General features: G+C 41.1%; 1 protein-coding gene across 2 annotated transcripts in view; it reads left to right on the top strand.

The window, feature by feature from the left end:
* Positions 1–24,786, top strand: part of sotv (exostosin glycosyltransferase sotv) — a 546,319-nt gene that overhangs the window by 457,241 nt on the left and 64,292 nt on the right. For both annotated transcript variants that reach the window (XM_067110140.1, XM_067110141.1), the window contains one exon: positions 24,060–24,226. In XM_067110140.1, coding sequence (XP_066966241.1) covers positions 24,060–24,226 — 167 coding nt within the window. The remainder of the gene's footprint in view (positions 1–24,059; positions 24,227–24,786) is intronic.

Genomic DNA, 24,786 nt, shown 5'->3' with positions numbered 1-24,786 from the left:
AAATTAACAAGTTACAATGAAAGAAACGAATTACTCTTGACTCAGTCTATATGGGGAACACTGAAGCGAGGGGAGACGTACTCTCCCTTGAAGGACACAGTTCTGACTCCTCTCTCCTCGTAGGTCTCTAACTCGTCGAACCCTTAGAAAAACTTGCTATCTGCAATCTCCATCTCCTTCTAGCCTTATTGGAAGGATTAATCAGCAAGGCTTCCCCTTCAAGTAGCTGATTGGAAGGACTGTAGTGGGTGTGATTCAAATCTCTCCTTAGAGGACTTGATAGGAGGTGATCTTAGGAGGGTGTGTGAAAGACCCCTCCCACACATAATAGATTGGAGGTTGAAGAAGTACATCACTTGGGCCAACCCCCAAATTCCTGGAACTTCCACGAAAACACCTTCCTGAGAAGGCGGGGCTATAGAATCAGCTGTTGTAAGCATTTAGACTGTGCTGACTCATGTTTTGGTTAGCTTCAATCGCGAGGCCATTATTTCCCACTTTTACGACTGTTTTTATGGCTTAAACACGACATACTGCAATGGTCCATGTAAACATCCCGCGTATTGATAACATGACACAACAGCATTTGGTCGTTATCACTGTGTTCTTTGCCTCTCTCTTTATTCTTATTTCTCTCTCCTTCTCTCTCCTAACTTTTTCTCTTTCTATCTCTCTCTCTTTCTTTTCTATCTAATTTCCCTATCTATTCTACACCACAACACAGTGATAGTACAATCACATGAACTTAGGTTTAGTACGTTTTAAGTATCTTAGTCTTTGATAGTTTCCCTACGGAGTCCAAGGGGGTGCTCTAGTAGGCTAGGCTCTTTCGTCAGCGCTGAGGTTCATTGTACTCCTCCATACATGAGAGGTTCTGAAGAACCACATGGGAAGTCAACGGACCTGACAGGAGATCAAAGTATTCTCCAGCATGTCACGTCACCAAAGCATCGATTGATAAGGTGAGTGTATAACTAAATAGATATCCTATGCAGAGCAGTTCGATGAGCTGCCATCTCTGCGGTTGTAAAATGGGGATGTGCCGCAAACTTAGATGCTTCTCCCAGAGGGACAGCGGCTCTGCACTCTCCCTCATTCTCCTCCACACATGAGAGGTTCTGAAGAGCCACATGGGAGGTTGACGGACCAAGAGTACTACCCTGACTGTCGATCAAAGTACTCTCCAACATGCCTCTTCACTGAAAGCATTGATTAATGTGGTGAGTGTATGACTAAATGGATATCTTATGCAGAGCAGATTGGTGAGCTACCATCTCTGCGGTTGTCAAAGGGGCTTGCAATAGAATTGATCCCTCCTCCTTTAAATGTCGTTAATCAGGCAAATTCAGGTGTTCAGGGAGTGTATTGCAATATGAAGTTTTCATAATAAAAGTAATATTGTAATACTTACCTGAACACCTGAATGGTTCCCACCCTCCTTTCCCCACATCAGTTTTGACCTTGAATAAAGCAACTGACGAAAGGGGGCGTGTCGGCACACACCTGTGTCAGTGTTGTCAACCGTTTGTTATGGTAGCTCAAGTGACAAGATTTTATCTGCAGTGTTGGTAATGCTGGCTATTAAAATTCCCAAGAGTGGGATTGGCAATTGAGAGTTGTTCAGGCTAGTGGGATTAAGGGCGAATTCAGGTGTTTAGGTAAGCATTACAATATTAGTTTTATTATGAAAACTTCATTTTGAACCTATGCACTCTTCCTCTCTAAGTGATCTAACAAGGAAGACTATTTTTCTTGTGGCTTTCGCCACTGCAAAGAGGATCAGCGAACTTCCTGTGATCAACAAGAGGATCGGCTTTTCCCAGGGGGATGTATTTTGTTCCCTTTCTTTAGCGTTCTTAGCAAAGAACGAAATCCCATCGCAACCTTGGCCTTGTTCTTTCACAATTAAAAGCTTATCGGAAATTCTAGGTACGGAAGAGGAAGAAAGAGACCTGTACCTGGTGAGAGCCCTCAAGTACTATTTACTGTACTGTACATTGTACTGACAAGATTAGAGGGCAGTCTGGTAATCTGTGGTGTTCCGTGAAAAATCCCTCTAAACCCTTGTCGAAGAATGCCATTCCTTTCTTCTTGAGGGATCTCATTGTAGAGCCACACTCCCAAATAGTGGAGAATGACTTAACGCCCTTGAAGATTAGAGCACACGATGTCAGGGCAATTGCTACCTTGGTAGCTTTTAAGCGCAACCTTTCCCTCTCTGCGATCTTGCAAGCAATGTATTGGTGTAAATCAGTGTTTGTAATGCACTGTTTACGAGACGTCAAGACAATTTACGAGAATTGCATTACCTAGGGACCTGTGTCTGTAGCTGGCACAGTAGTGGGTGAAGAAGTGTAGGATGTACCCCTTCCTTATTTCTGCCTCTTTGCCTTGAACATGGTGTTGAGTCCTAGAGGAGCCTGGGAGATACAAAGCACTTGGAGGGCCCACCAGTTTTTAGTGTTGGGTAGTGGTCATGTATTTTAAATTTATTTTTTACGTCTTTAAATATTTGGTGTAGGTGACTTTGTTGTCTGGTATTTTGTGCTTTTTGGTACTGCGCCCTGGGCAGGGGCAGATATGTATGCTTTGTTGTCCTTCGGTAATCACCTTCATCGCAAAGCTTGTGTTATACTTCGTCAGCCTTTGGAGTACTCCTTCACTGTGAAGTTTCCCACTACAGTAAAGGCGCTTCATGGCTATTACGCCACACCGCTACAGGTTGAGGTGAGCACCAACCTGAGGCAGCAGCTACCTGCAGCAGCTCTCTCACCAGGTACGGAAGCAACAAGCATTGTTTCAATGTAGCCTAATTTTTATTCCCCCAAGTTCAGTAACTTTATTAATATTTTGGAGACCTTTGTATTGTCCATGATTCCCCATCACCTTTCAGTGTGGAATCAGCTAAGTAATGTACTAGGTAAGTTACTTATATAAAAATGACATTTTTATGATAAAATAAAGTTTTATATATACTTACCCAGTAATTACAGATGGAGCCAGCCCTCTTACCCTAAAAGTTGGGGGGGAGTTTTGTCACCTACACTTACAAAGGAATTGCTACCACAGAATTCAAAATTCTAGCTGCCATTTGAGTAGGAACTCTTAGCTAAGTAATTACTGGGTAAGTATATATAAAACTTTATTTTATCATAAAAATGTCATCCTAAGAGCTGTGACTATAAAGGGCTTAGAGTCATTAAAAAATGTTATCACAAATAAAGAAGTACATTAAACCCCCCCATATTCGCAGACTCACCTATTCGCGGGATTTTATGTGTTACGAATCTATAAATTATTCGCAGAAAATTCAGCAAGTCGTGAACTTATTCGTCTGGAAATATTCACTAATTAGTGTATTTTTATTATATTTTCATGACGAAATACATTTTTTATGATAAAAAAATGATTTACTAATTTTCAAGTATTATTAAGATTAATAATAATAATAATAATAATAATAATAATAATAATAATAATAATACTGGAAGATTAAATAATACATAACTCAAAATGATAGAGAAACTGGTTTTCTCCCCCCCCATTCAGGACAGACCCCAACCTCAGTAAAGTGAAGGTAGATGCTCAGAATTGATACTATTGAAATATTAAAATTATATTAAAGTACTGCTAAAATTATATGAAAGTTATATACTGTATAAGTGTTTCTGGATTATAGTATAAGCATTTTTAGAGGATACATTTTATGATAAAATAATGATTTACGGTATGTACTAATTTTCAAGTATTAATATTAGAGGATACATTTTATGATAAAATAATGATTTACGGTATGTACTAATTTTCAAATATTAATATTAAGTTTAATAAGATTAAATAATAACATTAAATTAAAACAATAACTCTCTCTCTCTCTCTCTCTCTCTCTCTCTCTCTCTCTCTCTCTCTCTCTCTCTCTCTCTCTCTCTCTCTCTCTCTCTCTCTTTAGGTGAGAGAATTTTACCGACATGTAATATGTATGTTTGTTTCTTTTGTATGGTAAATAAATGATTTACCTAATAAGTACTACAGTAAACTCCCCATATTCGCTTTCTCACAATTCATGGACTCAGCTATTCGCGGATTTCTTGATGAAACATATACATTTTATTCGTGGTAAATTCACCCATTCATGGTATTTGTCACTGAGAAATATTCACTAATTACTGTATTTTCATATAATTTTCATGACTAAATGCACTTTTTGTGATAAAACTATTAAAATACTCAGGTAACCAGGTAGTGCTCGAATTATGAAAATTTGCCTTACGATAATTCGATTTTGTGATGGGGTAAGCAATTAATACCAATACGACAATATTTATTAAATATTTTAAAATTTCACATGGACCCAGTCAAAAGCATACAATCAGGCAGTGAGAGAGACCAAATTACAATAGACCAACTTCTTTTCTTCCATCTCTTTATCTCATCTTCTAGTTAAAAGAAGTAAAAGAGAATGATAACAGTATTGTTAGTAACGTTATACTCTTGCATAAATGCATACAGCCATAAACAACCGAATGAGAAACTATTGTTTTGCTTATAACTGAATCGGATAGCAACAGCTGTTTTGCTTGTATTTCAACCATCGTACGGTAGTAAACAATTAGCGCAGTTATGTTACAAATGATGTTGAGTAGAATAGGACTGATATATTTTTACATTATACCATTATTCAGTATGGATAAAAGATCGGCAAGGAAATATGCTGCTAAATTTAAGCTGCAAGTTGTAGCTGAAGCTGAGAAAACAGCTGAGAAAACAATGTTCAACTGGCTAAAGACTATAAATTATTGTGCATCGGCAACATGGGTGAAACTTGACCGTAATTAAAATTGGAAAGAAAGTATTCTAATCAAAACTACTGGGCATGAAAGAACACATTACTGCTGTTTTTACGCCGATAAATAATAAATACGTAAAGCTCGTATTATAATGAAATCAAGTGAAAATAGTGAACGGAATCTTATTTTTTTTACACAAAACAAACATGCCCCCAGATGGCCAGCGTCATCTACTAACGAAAAAAGTAGCTAAATTAATTTCACAATGATACATATTTAAGTTATATCGCGACTTAAAATCACCTCATATAACAAAAAACCTTGTCCCATATAATCAAAGTACCTAGAGATTCATTTACGCTAACTAGAAGCAAGAGAAGAGCTCTGAATTGAGTTAAGTAGCCTAAGGCAAAATAAACTTACTGTGTAATCAATTTCCAAACCAAAACATTGGTCGCTATGATCGCAATTTATGATACAAAAGCAATATAAGAATATATACAATATTATTGGATACAATGAAGTAAAGCTTAACATTTTAAAAGATGCATATTCACTATGTTGATGTTTGTATAATATACAATATTAATACGTGAATATAATGTACAGTATAATGTAGGCTAGGCTACCGTATGTGTATACGATATACCATAGTGTAGGCTAAGCTAATTCTTGTTTGTTATTCAATTTCTCTTTGTATTGAATTATCATAAGTCAATCTGCATGAACCCCCAGAGTTAGCTGATATTAATAATTACTATACCATGTATTTATAGAGTAGGCTAGGCTGCCATATATGTATACATGGTACTGAATACCCTAGTGTAGGGTAGGCTATATTCAAGATACGTTTTTTTTTTTTTTTTTTTTTTTTTTTTTTTTTTTTTTTTTTTTTGAACTATCAAAATAGGCAGTTCTAAGTGTTTTTAGAAGGGTTTTAAGTATTCACGGATTTTAGCTATTCACGAGGGTGTGTGGTATGCATCCTCACAAATATGGGCGTTTGCTGTAATTTTCAAATTTAAGATTAATATAATAATAATAATAATAAAGGGATTTTGACAAAGGAAAAATCTATTTCTGAGGCGAGACCTGTGTCACCCGGTGAAATTACCATTAAGCACTAATTTCTAGGTATAAGTATTGCTAAAAATACCAGAGAAAAAAGCTATCAGGAATGCTGGGGTTACTACCCCCAGTTCGATCATCTATAATCAAACAGATGTCGGTATATATATGGGTGAGTGTATGATGTCACTATCACAGGCCCCTGCTCTGTAGAAATCTCCAATGTCAAAAACCCCGGAAAGTGAGGAGCCGACCTACAGCCAACACTCACCGCCCTGCCAACCAACGCCTCCAGCGCCATCTTGAACCATTCCAGGCTAGCACCCACCTCCCAAGCTTGGTATGCCTACCAGGGTGGGAGACTGAGAATATGGAACACACCGGGTGACACAGGTCTCGCCTCAGAAATAGATTTTCCTTTGTCAAAATCCCTTTTCTGAGCTCAACCTGTGTCACCCGGTGAAATTGTAACAGAGAATCATACAAAGCTTGGAGAAACCTTTCAATAAAACAACCAGTTAGATGGAAATAAATAAAAGTACCAGTACAAACTTAAGTTTAATTACCCCAGTAGCAAAAATATACAAGAATAATGAACAGTCAAACATGACTAATGACTAGGATAAATCTGTATCAAAACTGTAAGGTACCAAGACTTAAATGCTAATAATTACAAAACTGGAAGGTACCAATAAACTTAAACACTAAAACAACAATAAATGTACAATATCACATGTTCAGGAGTCAGGCTGTGAAGCATGCCTGACCTAAGATTAGAAGGCAAGGTAAATAAATGAGGCAGGCAGGCGAGAGAGGAAAAGACAGGGTAATTGAGATCAATACACTAATCAAGGGCGGAAGGAACAATGCTTCCTGCAGCCACTGTAGAGAACTTCAGAGCTTCCAGTGATTTAAGATAGTGGCGTTTGAAAACTGATGGTGATTTCCAGCCCGTATATTTTTTAAGATCTTCGAAATTCATATTATGGAAATAATTAGTGGAGGTGGCCACTGCTCGGATATCATGAACCTTAGGTACTGAATCCGGGTTAGCTTGTTTAATAAAATAAAGTATCTGTTGTCTGACGGCCTTTAAGGAAAGTGTTCCTCCTTTTTCCCTGATAAAAAGAGGACCAGACAAAACCTGAGAAGTTCTATGTAAATAAGCCTTTAGGGTAGTGACTGGGCATAAGGATGGATCCTGTGGAAGGGGGATACCTTCCAAGGGGACCATCTATCCTGTGGATCTTGATTCTTAGCTAAAAATCTTGGATCCGGGGATAGTAGAACTTCTCCTGACGGGAGGAAATCAACATGGTTCGAACCTCTAGAGAGAGCGGACAGTTCAGAAATTCTGGCACCTGAAGCTAGGCTAATTAAGAATAATGTTTTCCTTAACAGACTCAAATATGGACACTGTTCATTATCAGTGTCCGATGCTAATTTCAGTACGTCATGTAGAAACCAAGAAACCGTGTGTGGACGGGTTGCTGGTCTCAGACAAGCGCATGCTCTAGGGATTGATGAAAAGTATGAATCTGTTAAGTCAATATTGAAGCCGTGTAAAAATATCTTTTTTAAGGCTGACTTTGCTGTGGTAATAGTACTCGAAGCCAGACCTTTTTCAAACAATGACCTGAAGAATGATATTGCCAGATTCGTGGTCATTACTTGAGCCTCAGATTCTATCAGGAATGATGTTAACTTTTTAACTGCTGAATCATACTGTCTGAGAGTAGAGTTCCTCTTATCTGATTCTAAGAACAATGTATTAACAGGATCAATATCCGCACCTCTCTGAGCAGCGAATTTCATGAAGTACACAAAGCCAGGGCACTTTGAATTCTTGAGGAAGCTGACACAGTCCGAGTTTGTACTATTTGGGTCAACTGTGGCCTGGGTATTTGAATGCGCCAGAGCTTCAACTCTAGAAGAAGAGGAAACCAACTGCTCTTCGGCCAGTTGGGTGCTACCAGAGCCACTTGACCTTTGAATGACCTGAGTTTGTGCAAAACTTTCATCAACAGGTTTATTGGTGGAAACAGATAGATTTTCTGCCACATGTTCCATTCTATTGACATTGCATCTGTGGAGTGAGCCAGAGGGTCCAGGTTGGGAGCAACGTAACATGGAAGTTTGTGGTTGCTCTCTGTGGCAAACAAGTCTACCTGGAGACCTGGAACCTGACAGCGAATCCACTCGAATGAAGTTTTGTCCAAGGACCATTCCGACTCCAGCGGAGTTGTCCTGGATAGAGAGTCTGCAGTGACATTCCGGACTCCTGCAAGATGGGTGGCTGACAAGTGCTAACTGTGCTTTTTTGCCAGGGAGAAAATGGCTATCAACACTTGATTGATCCGGCTCGATTTGGAGCCCCCCCCTGTTTATACAATGCACTACTACTGCACTGTCCAAAACCAGCCTGATATGTATCTGTCTGGGTGGACACAGTTTTTTCAGAGTTAGAAATACTGCCATTGCTTCTAGGATATTGATATGGAACTGGCGGAACATTGTGGACCAAGTACCTTGAACTTTTTTGTGTTGGGAATAACCTCCCCAGCCGCTTAGGGAAGCGTCTGTGTGAATCACCAGTGATGGAGGAGGAAACTGGAGGGGTACTGACTTTGATAGGCTCTTGACTGTGGACCACGGCCGGAGTCTTTTCCTCAACACTAGCGGAATTAATGACACCTTGTCTCTTAGCTTGATATTGGCACGTCTCCGCCACACTCTGTTTATGTCTTTCAGTTTGGCTTTCAGAAGCAGATCTGTAACAGATGCGAACTGAAGAGAACCCAGGACCCTCTCCTGAGTACGGCGAGAGGCTTTCCTGCATTTGAGGAATTGCCTGGTGGCTTTGGCTATTTCCCTCCTTTTGGCTGGCGGAATAGACAGTTTGTGTGAGTCTAGGTCCCACTGGATACCTAGCCACTGGAATCGAGCCTCCGGAACTAGGCGGGATTTCTCCCTGTTTATCTGGAAGCCTAGGGACTCCAGGAACTCGATCACTATGGCTGTAGCTCTCCGGCATTCCTCGGCGTTGGATGCCCAAATTATCCTATCGTCCAGGTATGCGGCTAACATGATCCCCTGGGACCGTAACTGTTGAACTACCGTTTCTGCCAGCTTGGTGAAAATTCTGGGCGCTATGTTGAGCCCGAATGGCATGACTCTGAATGAGTAGGCTTGATTTCCTAGTTTGAATCCTAGGTAAGGAGAGAAGTTTCTCGCAATCGGGACGTGATAGTATGCGTCTGAAAGATCTATAGAGGTGGTGACGGCTCCACGAAGAAGTAGAGTCCGCACTTGCGAGATTGTAAGCATGCGAAATTTGTCGCATTGAATGTAAAGATTGAGACGAGACAAGTCTAGAATTACTCTTTGTTGACTGGAACCTTTCTTCGGAACGCTGAACAGTCTGCCCTGAAATTTCAGGTGTCTCACTTTCTTTATAGCCCTCTTTTGCAGCAGTTCCTTTGCGAAGTCCAGGAGGGCTTTGGATGGTGGCTGATGGAACCTGACAAGTGGGGGAGGACCCTTGCTCCAACTCCACCCCAGACCTTTGGAGACTATGCTGTGGGCCCACAGGCTGAAGGTCCACTGGTCTCGAAACAGATACAGCCTCCCGCCTACCTGAGGATGTTCATTGAGAGGGGGAGGGCTTACCTCCTCTGCTGCCCGGGCCTCCTCTTCCCCGAGAGAGGGAACATAATGCAGCCTTGCCTCTGAAGGAGGCTCTTGCTCTGCTTCCCCTTGCATTCCGGTTAAAACCCCGAAACGACCCCTGGCCCTCATACGAGGGGTTGAAAGCCGGAGACGTGACGTAGGTTGGGGAAGCAAGGGTATGCTGAGCAGGCTGCATCAGCATGAACTGTTGAGGCTGGGCCTTGGAGGTTGAAGGCTGACCGACCTGGGAGACCGGTACAGCCTGCATTACGGTCTGGGTATGTGGCCTCTTAAATTTCCTGAACCGTTTCCATGGCCTATTGTGGGATCCAGCAGACTCGGAGGCCTTCCTCTTGGCAGGAAGACCCCAGCGGGAGCGGAGACTCTGATTTGCCCTGGTTGCCTCTGCTAGGACACTGCTCACTTCGCTCTCGGGGAAGATATTGGTGCCCCAGAAAGAGCTTTTCATGAGTCTTATTAGGCTCATGCCTTATGGTGGCATCCACAAAGATGTGTTTGCAGCAGTTCATTCTTGCCACCATAAAGTCACAAAGATCTACTTGAAATCCCGCCAGCAGAGATTTGGTCAGGACTTGGAAGAGAGGATCCTCAGAGTAGATTACAGCCGTTGCTTCCGTCAGGCACAGGGAATTCATAGATCGACTCAGCCTGCACCTGGCTTCGAACTCTGCCTTCAGAAGAGCCTCCGGAAGCTTTGGAAGCTGTTCGCTAAACAGAGTCGAAGCGCAGTCCGGGTTGAGTCTGCCCACCGTAAATGTGGCTGGAGCTCCTGACCAAAATTCTGAATCTCTGGGGAAGACGAGGGAAGTGGGATCTGTCTCCCGGAGCTGAGGCAGCGGCTTACCCTCTATGCATGCCTGAGAGGTCACCAAGGCTACTTTGACATGCAGGGAGTGGGAACTTTTTCCCCCAAAGAGAACATAGTAAAGTTCCCTTTGAAGGGGGTCAGTTTGGTATTATCTGCCTCCCACTCCGTCAGGGTGCGCAGTAAGGCAGACTGAGCTTGGTCCCTCGGGAAAATAACTTTCCTTAGGGACCTTGTCTGATCTAATCCATGCCTCTTCCGTCAACCTGGCGTAGCCTGGGTAGGGAGGCACCAGGTCAGGTGGGAAGAACTCCAGCTCTTCCAACCTGCGAGTCCCTAAACCCTCAACAGTAAGGGTATCTTCATGCCGGGGAGCATGAAGAGCTAAACGCCAAGGGTTTCCTTTATCAAAGGGAGGAAGGGTAGAGGCATCCGGAATGGGGTGTGACTGCACCGCCCCTCTGGAGTGCACGAACCCGGAGAGCACGCTCTCCTGGTTCTGCATCCTCTTAGCTAAAGACTTCCAATGGTCATCGGAAGCCTTAAGGCCCGAGGCAAGCTGAGAAGAGAGATGGCTCAATCTATCCTCCACCTTCTTATCGAGCTTTTGCAGAAGGAATTCTGCAAAAGTCTCAGGGTCAAAAGCAGGCTGAGGGGGGGGGACTCGCCTTAACTGCCCTAGATCTCGACCCCTTGGCAGGGGGAGTAGCCTTGCTAGTCGAAGCCACCGGACTAGACGCCCGTGACTTCAAGGGAGGTAGAGGAGTAGCCTTACGAGAGCCAGAAGACTTGTAGCCCTTGGACTTCAAGGTCTTCCTCACCTTGGGGACAGCAGATCTAGACCTGTCCTCAAGGTAGGACGACTTCTGAAAACCCTGAAAGGAAGAAGTTGATGAAGAAGGAGAGTTAAAAAGGGAGCTTGCTCCCCCTGCCTCACTTACCTCCTACCTGGTCCGATTCTACGTTCATTGGTTCTAGGTCGAGGTTAATGGCCGCCACTTCCTCCGTCACCTCCCCGCAAAGGTTGTCATCTTGGGAGGGCTGCGTCTCGACCCGGATCTGCTCAATTAAGGGGGCGGCTACTTCAGTTGGAACTGCAGCAGAGATCCGGGCGCCGGGGTAGAGTAGATTACAGATGAATTCTGATAAAACGTAAGGCTTCCCCGACGGGACGTTCCTCCCAAACCCGCTGACCCAAGCCTTCAGGGTCAACATCGAAGAGTCACGGGAAGTATGGTCGGCCTGGAAGAGAACAAGGGCTTACTAAACCAGACACTAGACGTTATATTCAACAATATAAGCAATACAGTCAAGTAAGACTAAAGGCTAGCGGACTTGAAGCTTACCAACTCGTCCATCACCTGCTCATACAGAGCGTAGCATACTTCACAACCGTCCAGGTGCCAGATGACCAAATCCCCCACCCGGACTGCACAGCCGGAATGGGAACAGCAGACCACATGGCCGTAAGGTTGGTGCAAGACTGCCGTGCACCTGGGCTCCTGACAGCGTACCATCTGTAAGTGGATATATACATGAGTATGCTAATTAAGGCGCGCCGGAGTAGAGCCGGCGGAGATAGAAGCCTTAAAATAGTGATGGAGCATGCTTATTGACAAAATTAGAACCTGCCAGAGTAACGCGGCTGAATAATTATAATATACAATACATGAACAGATGAGTTAAGGACCACCGGAGTAAATCCGGCGGTTATAGTACACCTTAACCTAAGATCATGCAACATTTCAAAAGCAATTAATATGAAATACTAAATCAAAACAAACACTGCCGGACTCCGGCAGTGTTACATAATGGTCAACTTATATGTGTAAACAGCAGTACATGGCTGGTTATGATATTCCGTCCTGGATACCTCAGACATCCCGCTGCTTCAAACCTATGGTAACGGCAGAGGGGGGGGTGGAGAGCCGAACTCAAAACTGGATCGGCCCTCCCGCTTGTGGCGGAGAACAGGTAATGAGCAGCGCCAACCGACCGAGAACCAAACCCACCGGAGTGGTAGCGGGCAAGAAAGCAACGGGAGATCCGAAAAACCCAGCGGAAAAGAACCAGTAAAAGTCAAGATCGAAACCCTGGACTTGTGTACGATGCTCTGGCTAACCCGGAGGAAAGCGAACAAACGAGACACTAGCGAGATGGCGGAAACCGTAAGGCGGAGGCCGGATAGGTGGGAAATACTCATGTGGACTCCGGCCTAGACTCCCCACGGGGTGCCAGTCATAAGAGACCGACGTCCCTCACGCGGGGAGGGAGAAGATTACACGCCACACACTAAGGAGCAGGGAGGGAATAACAAAATGGAGGGGTCTAGATAGAGCAGCCAGGTGGATGGGAAAAATCCCCCGGACACATATAGAAACTCCCCACGGGGTGCTGGACATGGAGACCGGCTTCCCTCACGCAGGGAGAAACTAAAGATACCCACCAAATGTTATGGAACGGGTAAGGAAAGCTAGGCTAATAACATGAAAAACTCGAACTACCTATGACTCCCAACCCTCCCCCAATGTCAAAGCTTTTGACTGGGAGAAGGTGAAAGAGGAAGGAAGGTTGGGGGGGAGAGAAATTCCACGCGAGGTCTGGCCACCCACCAACACCGACAGACTGGGCGGATAATAGGCTACGTATTGAGGAGACCCCTACCTATACTAACCACCTCCCAAAACCAACTGGTCCGATCAGATATACCAGAACAGAGGAAGGGGGGGAAGTGGGGGGTCTCCAAGGCCTAAGAACACCCTCAAACATAACGGTACGGTCGGATGGAACCAGAAAACGAGGAACTCCCTCAACCAACCGACGCCTCCCTCCCAGCCTCAAAACGACATGGTCGGGGGAGAAGGAAGTCGAGACACATGCAAAATGCCTAAGTTAAGTAGCCTAATCCCCCGATGGCAGACGAGAGGGCTAGGCCAGAACCCAACAACACTGACTAAGTACTGTTAAAAGTTAACCAAGGATATGAAACTAAATGTAAATAATATAAATGTACACATAAAATTATATAAGAACTTGTGCTAAAGGTATGGCCTAACAGCTCGCGACATGTGGGAGCGGGATGATAACAAAAGTGGCCGCCCCTGACGCGAGCCAAAGAAATTTCTTAATCCAAAAATATACATGTCATCCCTCACTATATATATCAGGTAAACCGTTAGCAAGACAGTACCACCTTGGAGGATATATCTTCCAACACGAGAGGAAAGTGCCTACAAAAAGAGCAAATAAAAGGACACAAAAACGAGAGGGGAGAGTCTCCCCAAGCATTACAATTATGTTACGAAACTGGCACCACATCCCCCGTGACAAAAGAACAATCCATCCAAAAGGAACTTCCTGAAGGGGTAAAATCACAGAAACACAAAATAGATAATATATATAACACAGTGAAACACCCGCAGAAACACGCTGCTAAGGCATTCCAACAAGGCCGATATGGCCGAGGCGAGACGAATGCGGAGGAACGCCAGATATATTTCACCTCATAATATTGAATTAGAGATCAAATAAACGCCTCAATAACTAACAAACCCCACAAGAAGATGGTACTTACCTTAGTAGCGGTGAAATCCTGAGAGGAAGACATAATGAGCCAAAAAACGGCAAGGAAAAATCACAAGCACAAGCAAAGGGTACAACGATGAAGGTGTGCTAGAATGGAATGGTTCAAGATGGCGCTGGAGGCGTTGGTTGGCGGGGCGGTGAGTGTTGGCTGTAGGTCGGCTCCTCACTTTCCGGGGTTTTTGACATTGGAGATTTCTACAGAGCAGGGCCCTGTGATAGTGACATCATACACTCACCCATATATATACCGACATCTGTTTGATTATAGATGATCGAACTGGGGGTAGTAACCCCAGCATTCCTGATAGCTTTTTTCTCTGGTATTTTTAGCAATACTTATACCTAGAAATTAGTGCTTAATGGTAATTTCACCGGGTGACGCAGGTTGAGCTCAGAAATATAATATTTAATTTAATATTTTCCATGCATTTGTGTAGTAAATTTGTTAACATTTTAAACAAACAAATAGTGATTCCCAGTCTTTTTAATCCTTGGCTCGAGAAAGGAGGGGGGAAGGTAAATGTCAATTTACTTGACAGCTTGACATATTGGTTGGAGGGGAAGGAGTGTTGCCCTCAGAAGCTAAAAAATTTCAGTCTTTTGATATTGTAAGCCGTTATTCTCCTCTCTCTCTCTCTCAGGAAAAGATATTGTTTGTGTGTGTGTTCATAGTGTTTTAAAAATATGTATTAAAGGTATTACGTCTTTGGAAAAAAAAAAAAAAAATTTTTGTTGTCAGAGAGATTAAAGTGATAAAAATCTCTCTCTCTCTCTCTCTCTCTCTCTCTCTCTCTCTCTCTCTCTCTCTCTCTCTCTCTCTCTCTCTCTCTCTCTCTCTCTCCAGCCATTTTGAATATAAGTTGAAGTGGTAACTCTCTTTCTCTCTGCTTTGGCTGGAAGGCTTAGAAGTTCATATGTATATATTTTTAAGGGTACACTACTAATGTTTAAGACGACTTAAGGTATATTTGATGTAGGATGATACTTTAAGTATACATTTGGTATTTGAACTTTTAATATAGGAAGTTATAAGCCTTTTTAGAGGGGGGGTAGCAAGTATTCGCAGATTTTAACTGGGGGGGGGTCTGGAACACATCCCCCCCCCGAATACAGGGGGTTTACTGGTATTGTAGTGTTCAGATGCTAGAACGCAGGAAAGTAATTTGTGCATGTAATGAGAGAAGCAGTTTGCAAAGTGGTAGATATGGATGTTGGTGGATGCTGCCTATTAGGACAGCTCAGGACATCGAGTATGGGCATAGATAAAGGTATGTATTTTGTTACGCTCTTGTATGAATGACAGAGCAGAATCCAGAGGATGTTATTGACTTTTTTTTTTAATTTCTACCTACCAGGGGATAACCTGTGCATCTTGGGGGAAAAACCTACTGGGGACTGGATTATTCTGCAGTGAGCTCATATAGTACTCAGCTCTCTCTTGAGTTATTTGTTCATATACACGGCTCAAGTTACAATATTTCACCCATGATGATTTCAGTAATCAGAGGTTGTGTTATGCATTGCAGTGTTTAGACAGCATTTAAATCTACAAGGTCACAAAAGACATTAGCAGGAGGCATATGTTTCTACCTTGCAGTGATTGCCCATTCCTCTCAAAAGGAGAACTCATTGGCAATGAAAACTCTTGTCTGGGTGGAATATTTGAGGCTTGCTTTCTAATGGTTCCCTGATTCACTGCTACTGTTCCAATAAGAAAGAGTTGATGCCCTGGTTTTCCCCTTGAAGATTTTGCAATTCCACCTCATGGACATAGGTTGTATTTGGGCTGGTCTTTATCTTATGCCTCCAGGACCAAATTTAGTGCCTAAACTGTCTCTCAGGTTATTTCTAAAGCATCTTTTGTCTATTTTGATGTCTCCTAATATGCTGGCCAGAAGGCTGTTAGTGGGAGAAGCACATCAGCAAACCATCCTCCCTGTCTTGCAGGCTCCTGAGGAAGATGGAATTTTTATTGAGGCAACTCTTCCTAAGTCTCTTAATTGTATGTAAGATTTGTGTCAGACAGATTAGAATCACTCTGGTAAGTAGATCCACCTTTAGTTTTGCACCAAGCCCAGCAACTTGTCCCTCATCTTCTGCTTGAAGATTGTGAGGTTCAATTCATACCATTTATGCAACGAAGCTGACATTTTTTTTGTCCACAAGATGGCTGTAGATTCCATTTGCTCTAGAAGTTGATCATAGAAAGAAACTTGCATAGGTCTGATCTGTATAGTCTTCACCTGTAGACTTCTGGAAGATGATGCCTAATATTACATTTGTTTAAATAATTCCTCAGAATGTCTTTCTTCCAGTAAAGAATTACTTTTTCCTTGGGATGTTTTTGGTCATCATGAGAGCTACTTGGTAACTTTCTGCGGTCAGTCTGTTTCCTGAACTGTTTTCCTTTAGCCTTGTTTAAAAAAAAAAAGATAAGTTAGTTAGGCCTCTGTGCTCTGAATAATGATGCACTTGTTATAGATAAACCACTACTGTTGCAAGATGTTATTTGCTCCCATTTTTTTTTTATACTCTGTCCTGCTGTGCAACGAGAAATTTTCTCCTTGCCAAGGCAGGCTTTCTTCAGCTTCCCATATATCCAAGAGATCCAGTATAATTGTTTCTAATTATCAGTTTTTCAATAAATTTTTATCTGACATAATTTATGGTCTAACACTGACAATTTTAAGTTTTTTTTGAACAGCAAAACTAAGCATAGCTATTAGTTTAAATTGCTGTCCATGAGCTTAGGGCTCATCTCTTCTGCTTTTACATATGATTGATTAATAAGCATGTGAGATTTGAACAACCATCACGAGCAATTACAGTATCTTAGGCATGTGGCACACAGACACCTAGGCTTTCTGTTGTTAGCTCTGTGGAGCAGCTCAGTAAGTGGTCCCCACTTTGAGGGAGGTTCCAATTCTATATATCTTCATTGATTTTCTTCTTGTCATCATTGATTTTCTTATTTTCATTTATCCATTACAATACAGCACTGTGTGCAAAAAGGATCATTCAAGATTTATTCCCTCTTCATCACAGTGGATAAGGACTGTTCTCTGCCACATTGTTCTCTCCTGGGAGTACCTATGTCCATTAAGGGATTCCCATTTGTTGATAGATATGAAGGGTAAGGGGGGCAGGTTAACTCAGAATTTCTCAAGCACTGTACAACCTCTAGAGTTATTTTACATATGAGAATTTTTTTCTATTTAGCATATTCTCCTTTATGACCGTTTTGAGTTTTGGGTTCTGTTACATTTATTGTTGATAGGAACTCTCAGACAGACTCAAGAGATAGGTCTTTACCAAATCTGGGGTTTTCTATAGCTGCTCAACTAATCATACCTAAATGTGGATTCAGGCAGTATGATATAAGTTGTGGGTTATTACAATTTTCTTTTTTTTTTTTTAATTTTCACGCAGTCTCCACTTGTATTGAATTGACACTCCCAACCCACCTTTCTTACAGATAGTCCTCCTCGACTTGGGACCACCTTGATGTGGTGAGGGGGCTCTTGAACCTGAGGAATTTGTTCCCGGGTTTGAGTCCAAGAGTCCCATATATCATTATATATTTGTTTGAATGAATTTTTGTGGTATTTTCCACTTTAGCTAAAATTTATTGGACCTGTTAAATAGGAAAAGATATTATAGCTGGGAATGGGTTTATATCTGAAGCTGAATAGTGAGAACTGTGGTAGGACCATCAACTGCCCGATAATGTTTGGACCTGAGAGTTATCAGATCGATTACTCAAAAGCGGAACGATCGTTAGTGCTGGAACACGGATTCCAGTGGGGTCTGGTTCTGGGGATAGGACTATCGCCATTCTATCCATTTGCCCATAACAAGATTAGGGTGGGGATGATTGTATCCTTGTAATACTCTCAGTCCTAGCAAGTGGGTTTGGCTTACACTTGGGCCACTCTAATCACATTGTGCCATCCCCTGTGGGGAAGGGTAGGGACATGGACATTTGGGAGTCATTTCTCACTTGTACCATTGGTGGAAGAATAAACTCCATGAAAGACCGATGATATCTTTTTCAGGTTTTCAGGTTTATTTATATTTATTTATTTTTTCAACTTTAATCTTTAGAGTAGTCGCTTTAAAGATTTGAGTACCCCTGGGTCCTTTGATGGTACCGACTTGGCACAGCCGACAATCTCTGGAATGTCCTCTGACAACCTTTCTGTAGAAAAATAAAAAAAAATCCTAATGTAATTACACTGGAACCTTATGTTCCAGTACAAAATAAATCCAAAAGAAGTAAATATATCTTGACTCACTTCGACTCCCTCTTTGGGAGTGAAAGTTGGTCAGGGTTTCTAACCATGGAAACAGAACAACAAATTTCTGCTCTAAAGTTGGAAAACATCTTATTAAAAAACATTCAGTGACAAAAATGTCGTTCAGACAAATAAAAATGAAGACGTGGCTTATAGAAGCCACAAAAAAAAAAATCAATCTGAAGATATTTATCAATAAAAAGTATTGATAATGTGAATATAAAAGTAAAGAAGCATGACACTATGAACACCATTCAGGGTACCATTGTACTTCCTGAAAGTGATGATGAACTGGTCAGTAAGAATATGCAATTGGACTTTCTTAAAATGAGATATCCCAAAGTCCAAGATTCTGAAGTATAAATTATACCAAGTAAACAGAATAATAAAACGTTAAGAATTGCAAAACTAAAATTTGAAGGTCAAGCTCTACCCCAAAAAATAAAAATTTTGGGCCAAAATAGAGAACTGAGACCTTACGTTCTAAAACCACTACAGTGTAAAAATTGTAGTAAGTATGGGCACACGAAGAACTGTCGAAATGAACATATATGTGCTTATTATGGTTCTGACGAACATACCACACAATGGAATTGTAGTGAGCCAAAGTGTGTAAACTGTGGGCAAGATCATCACTCAAAGTCCAAAGAATGTATGTACTATTCACAATACAAATTAAAAATGTTACAAGAAAGAACAGGGATGTCTAAAAAGAGGCTAAGTTGGAATTAGAAGTGAGAGGAATTCAAGATGCATCTAAGAAACATACATATTCTGCAATAATAAGAGAAAATAATGAAACAAAAATGAAAACAGAGATAAAAGAGCACAGAAAAGTAAATCTCAAGAAGAAGTTAATGCTTTAGAAATAAAAACTAAGATGGTAAAGAATAAAGAAACAGGTACAAATGAGACGGATAATATTTTATCCAATTCATTTGAAATATTAATGCCAGTAGGAACGCAGGAGGATGCTGTTACATTACTAACAGAGGAAAGTCGTGATGGACTGGAAATTAAAGATAAAAAAAGGCCTTTGGAGAAAATGCCACCCAAAACGAAGAAACCAACTGTTATTAGAGAAACTTTGGTTAAACCAAAGACAAAGAGTATGGAGAAATAACAAAACAAAAACAAGCTAAGATTATGCCTTTGTCTCCTGAAACAATAGTAAAACTTGTGGAAGCAGATATCAAAACACCAAAGCAGTATAAGATATCCATACCATAGATAACAATGACTATGTCAAAGTTAAGTATATTTTAGTTTAACCAGACCACTGAGCTGACTAACAGCTCTCCTAGGGCTGGCCCGAAGGATTAGATTCATTTTACATGGCTAAGAACCAACTGGTTACCTAGCAACAGGACCTACAGCTTATTGTGGAATCCGAACAACATTATGACGAGAAATGAATTTCTATCACCAGAAATAAATTCCTCTAATTCTTCATTGGCCAGTCGGAGAGTCGAACGCTGGGCCAACAGCGTGCTAGCCAAGAGCTCTAACCACCCTTCCAATGAAGAACCGTGACTTAGTCAAAGGAGAAGAGATTACACCATTTCCAATAAGTAGTAGAAGAACAAATGAAACAAAAAATATACATGATAACAAATGTGGTCGTAACAATTGTTTCACTGAAGTGTGCAATAATGACAAACAAAACAAAAGATGATTTAACAAACAAACAAATTTTATGAAATATAGTAAAATGGAAACCACTGCTTTGAGCACCCATGAAAAAGGTTGCTTGTGCATTTCACACGTATATTGTAAAGAAAACAAGTAAATGTCGTGAGTAAATTATTAAAAAAAATCCAAGTTGATAGTACAAAAAAGAAAGCAAAACTCAACTGATATAACATAATATTTTTAATAACTATATTATACAATGGAACATGAATGGTCTACAGACCAGATTACACTTAGGAGAAGTACAGTCATACTCCGAACTTGCGTGAGATTAGGTTCCAGAACCCCTCTTGCAGGGTGAATATTTGCGTAAGTTTGGCATGGTCTCTAAAAAATGCTAATAAATGCTTATTTCTAAAGTTTAAACACTGAATGTAACCCTAATCATGCTCCCAAATTATTAAGTTAACTTTTAAATGAAATTAAAGTTGCAGTAATTTCATTTAAAAGTTAGCTTAATACATTACCCTTAAAAAAGAGAGATAAATGGTTGACATAAAAACTTGTAAGAGACCCATCATCGCACCGATGGCGGTCTCTTTCGAGCACACTTGTGTGTGCATTTGTGCGTCATATCTTTGAAGGGACCCAGACAGAGAGGGAACAAGAACACCCCGTTTTCTCTCAAGGAATGCAACTTCTACCATACAATATTTCCGTCTGTTTCTCCCTAACCATTGTTGTCTTGATATATGTACAATCACCACTACTTGCATTGCCATGCAAGCATTCTAACCATGTACTCATAATGTTCCACCGAATCTTCTGTATCAAACTGTGTGTATGTTTCTGTTTGTGAAGACGCCAAACGTCTCGCCATTTCACATATATTATGCTACCGCATTGTATTCATTAATCTGTCTCAAATCTCATGCAATTGGCCATATGTAGAATTTCCTGGCCTTTCCATTGATATATGTTTTATCACTGTACATTTATTATGTCTCTTACAATCGCCATCTGTTTGTCTGCCAACACAGATGTCCGAAACATTACCTCTGTTTTGCTCTGTCTGTGTAGATGCTACTTTGTGGCTCGCACAGGCCAATAACATCTTCGAAGATTCTGTACATTCATTCAGTGAGGAACCACCAGTAAACCAGTCAACACCCAGCCAGTATGTCACTCAATCCCGTCCTTACACTGGTGACCCCAGAGTGACACAAAGGAGCTGATCGTCCGACCCAAGATGACGACCCACGCACCAACAAACCCTTCGCCGCCTTCCCGCTTCCCGAGTCTTCAATAGATGTCTGACCCTCTGAGATGACCCACCCCACCACCGGAGCCCTGGACACCTCCTCCAGGAAACCTGAAGCCATCCCTGAACTTGTACCAGACGAGCTGACCAACAAAGGACCAGCCAACGTCATCCTTCAGCCTGCTGCCGCCCCCCTCGAGCTGGCTACCGAAGGATCAGCCGCCGTCATCCTTCAGCCCTTGAGCCAGCCCAGCTACCGAATGATCAGCCACCATCATCCTTCAGCCTACTGCCGTCCCCCTCGAGCTGGCTACCAAAGGATCATCCGACGTCATCCTTCAACTCACTACTGTCCTCCTCGAGTTCCTACTGGCCAGTGCCGTCCTTCAGCCTCCTACCCACCCCTAGCCCAAGCCCTTCGAGCCAATTTCAATTGTCAGCAAGATGATTTCCGCATCGATGCCTTGCTTGTGGGGGGAGTATTGTAAGAGACCCATTCATCGCACTGATGGCGGTCTCTTTTGAGCACGCGTGTGCGTTCGTGCATCATATCTTCGGAGGGACCCAGACAGAGAGGGAACAAGAACACCCCATTTTCTCTCAAGGAATGCAAATTCTACCATACAATATTTCCGTCTGTTTCTCCCTAACCATTGTTGCCTTGATATATGTACAATCACCACTACTTGCATTGCCATGCAAGCATTCTAATCATGTACTCATAATGTTCCACTGAATCTTCTGTATCAAACTGTATGTATGTTTCTGTTTGTGAAGAAGCCAAACGTCTCGCATTTCACATATATTATGCTATTGCATTGTATTCATTAATCTGTCTCGAATCTCATGCAATTGGCCATATGTAGAATTGATATATATTTTATCACTGTATGTTTATTATGTCTCTCACAATCACCATCTGTCTGTCTGCCGACAAACACAGATATCCGAAACATTATCTGTTTTGCTCTGTCTGTGTGTAGATGCTACTTTGTGGCTCGCACAGGCCAATAACATCTTCAAAGATTCTGTACATTCATTCAGTAAGGAACCACCAATAAACCAGTCAATACCCAGCCAGTATGTCACTCAATCCCGTCCTTACAAACTGAGATTTGGAAGAGAATTTCTCTCTCTCTCTCTCTCTCTCTCTCTCTCTCTCTCTCTCTCTCTCTCTCTCTCTCTCTCTCTCTCTCTCTCTCTCTCTCTCTCTCTCTCTCTCTCCTTCCAACCAATCTATTTTTAGAATCATCTCAACCTCTTTTTAACACCCTCTTTATTCTGGTCTCTTTCTCTTTGTTCTGAAATGCCTTTTCATGAACAGACAGTGTTTTATATTTTGACTAATACAACTCGTAGTTATTATGTCTCTATGTTTTAGAACGCATTTGCAACACTAGCGCATTTACACTTCGTAGACGATACAGGTAAAATTAGATCAATTTAAACTATCTACTGTACAGGTAAAGACGTACAAAGAATTAATAAGTTGTAAAAATGTGTGAGTGCTAACTATGAGAGAGAGAGAGAGAGAGAGAGAGAGAGAGAGAGAGAGAGAGAGAGAAGAGAGAGAGAGAGAGAGAGAGAGATTGTCCTTACTTAAGAGAGTGAAATTATTTATCAATTATTACGGAGACTGAGAGAATAACAAGAGAGAGAGAGAGATTATCCTTACTTGATATATCAAGTTATATTACAGGGGGAGAGAGAGAGAGAAAGTTAAATGGCAATATCTATAGAATGAAGAACCTTAGAATAATAAAGTAAAACAAATAAAACTTGATGTTGGAAAGTGGAGTTCATCATATCAGAGAGAGAGACACATGACAAGTAATTCTGACATGTCTCCATATACGCCATACTCATCTGACACATGGATACTTAATGAGCAGCCCATGTGGCCCTACTCCCGAGTGCTCAGAGTGCAAGGTGATGATAACGGTCAGACGTGTGAGTGCCCAAAATATGACTAGCAGCAACTGTCAACTTTTGGAAATAAATCAGTAAAGGAATCTTTTGCATTTTCAGCAGTTCCAGTTTTGATGTTTATGAGGAACTGTGATTTAATAAATAAAGTATAAAAATAAGTAAATAACAAAAGCATGAAAACCCATAGGGTGTTTATTGAATTTTAAAATACAAGAAAATGTTTACACGTTACTTAACTTATTCTGAATTTTAATATACCTTTTTATGTAGATGTATGGAAACATGACTAAATGTATTTATTGTGTGTGCGTGTTCCAGTATGAGAGCATGTACCTTTGTGCGGTTTTTAATTCATTTTCATTCATTTATCATAATACTGAAAGACCTATTTGGTCCCAGGGATTGGCCTCAGGCATAGACCTGGTACAGTATTTTATTCTAATCCTTCGGGCTAGCCCTATGAAAGCTGAAATTCAGCTCCGTGGTCTAGTTAAACTACTCTAATATAATAATAATAATAATCGTACAGACAGTTAATATTGATGATAGAAGGAATGAGTTTTATAGCTTTAGAGGTTAAATGCTCGGTGACATTCTCAAACATACAAGTTCAGTATAAGTAGCGGGTTTTATATGAAAAAATTATTTTAAAACTCGTATTGTTATTCTTTATATTCTTAGTGGTTATCCCATAATACATAGGCTTTTGGGTCAAGTGATAGTTTGTCCTATGAATGAATATATGAATACTTTCCTGTAAAGTGAGGGCGTGGTCAGTAATACTTGAGGTGACAAGGGTATTATCTGAGTCATAAAGTTCATTATTGTATTTTTTATTCTGTGTTACTATACATTATTTCGTGAGCCTCCTCGGGCCCTCATTTGTTTTTTAAGATTCAGATGTGTACTGTTCTTAATGGGATGATATGCCAAAATTTTATTTTACTTTAATCTAGATAAATGTTTTAATAATAATCTGTATTGGCTGAAATTTATTATGATTTCAGCTTCCATGTGGCCCAAAATCAATGTGCCTCTAAAGGTTGTGCAAACAAGAGAAAATAAGCTTAGTAATCGATTCTACCCTTATGAAGAAATAGAAACAGAATGTATCTTGGCAATTGATGATGATATAAACATGATGACAGCTGATGAACTGGAATTTGGCTATCAGGTAGGTGCAATTTCTGAATTAATACCAGTTTTAATAAATGAAGGACTGTCTACATCACCTATAAGAAAAATTCATTCTTGGGCTTTAAATGTTACCTTTTTAAGTTGAATTTATTTTTAGTATTTTATGTAAGGGTAAACATTTGTGTAAAATTGGTGCACTTTTGATGGCATAGCTGCTGTGCAACCTCAAGGGAATTACCATTATACTGTAGTCCCACCAGGGGCTCCATAAGACAAACCCACCTGTATCAAGAATTCTGTTACAGATGGTCATAGCCACAGTACTGTAGTGCCTTTTGACAAAGTGATGGAGTATTAATGGATTCAAGGCAGGAAGGCACTTCCACGCCTTAAGTGACTGCCACATTTGTTACTATCCACCCTTCTCATACAGATGTGGCAACAGTATGCAGTTCAGCTATTTTCACCAATATACTTTAATCAGATCCTAAATACAAATTTGTTCCCTCCTAAAAATACTGATATATTGCAACTATATTCTGAGGAAAGCCAAGTAGATAGCCTTAAACCCCTCATGAAAAGGCAATATTATCATAT

Source organism: Macrobrachium rosenbergii, chromosome 10 (genome assembly GCF_040412425.1).
Source record: "Macrobrachium rosenbergii isolate ZJJX-2024 chromosome 10, ASM4041242v1, whole genome shotgun sequence".
Taxonomy (NCBI): domain Eukaryota; kingdom Metazoa; phylum Arthropoda; class Malacostraca; order Decapoda; family Palaemonidae; genus Macrobrachium; species Macrobrachium rosenbergii.
The sequence above is the reverse complement of the archived record's forward strand: the minus strand, read 5'-3'. Positions and strand labels throughout refer to the sequence as shown.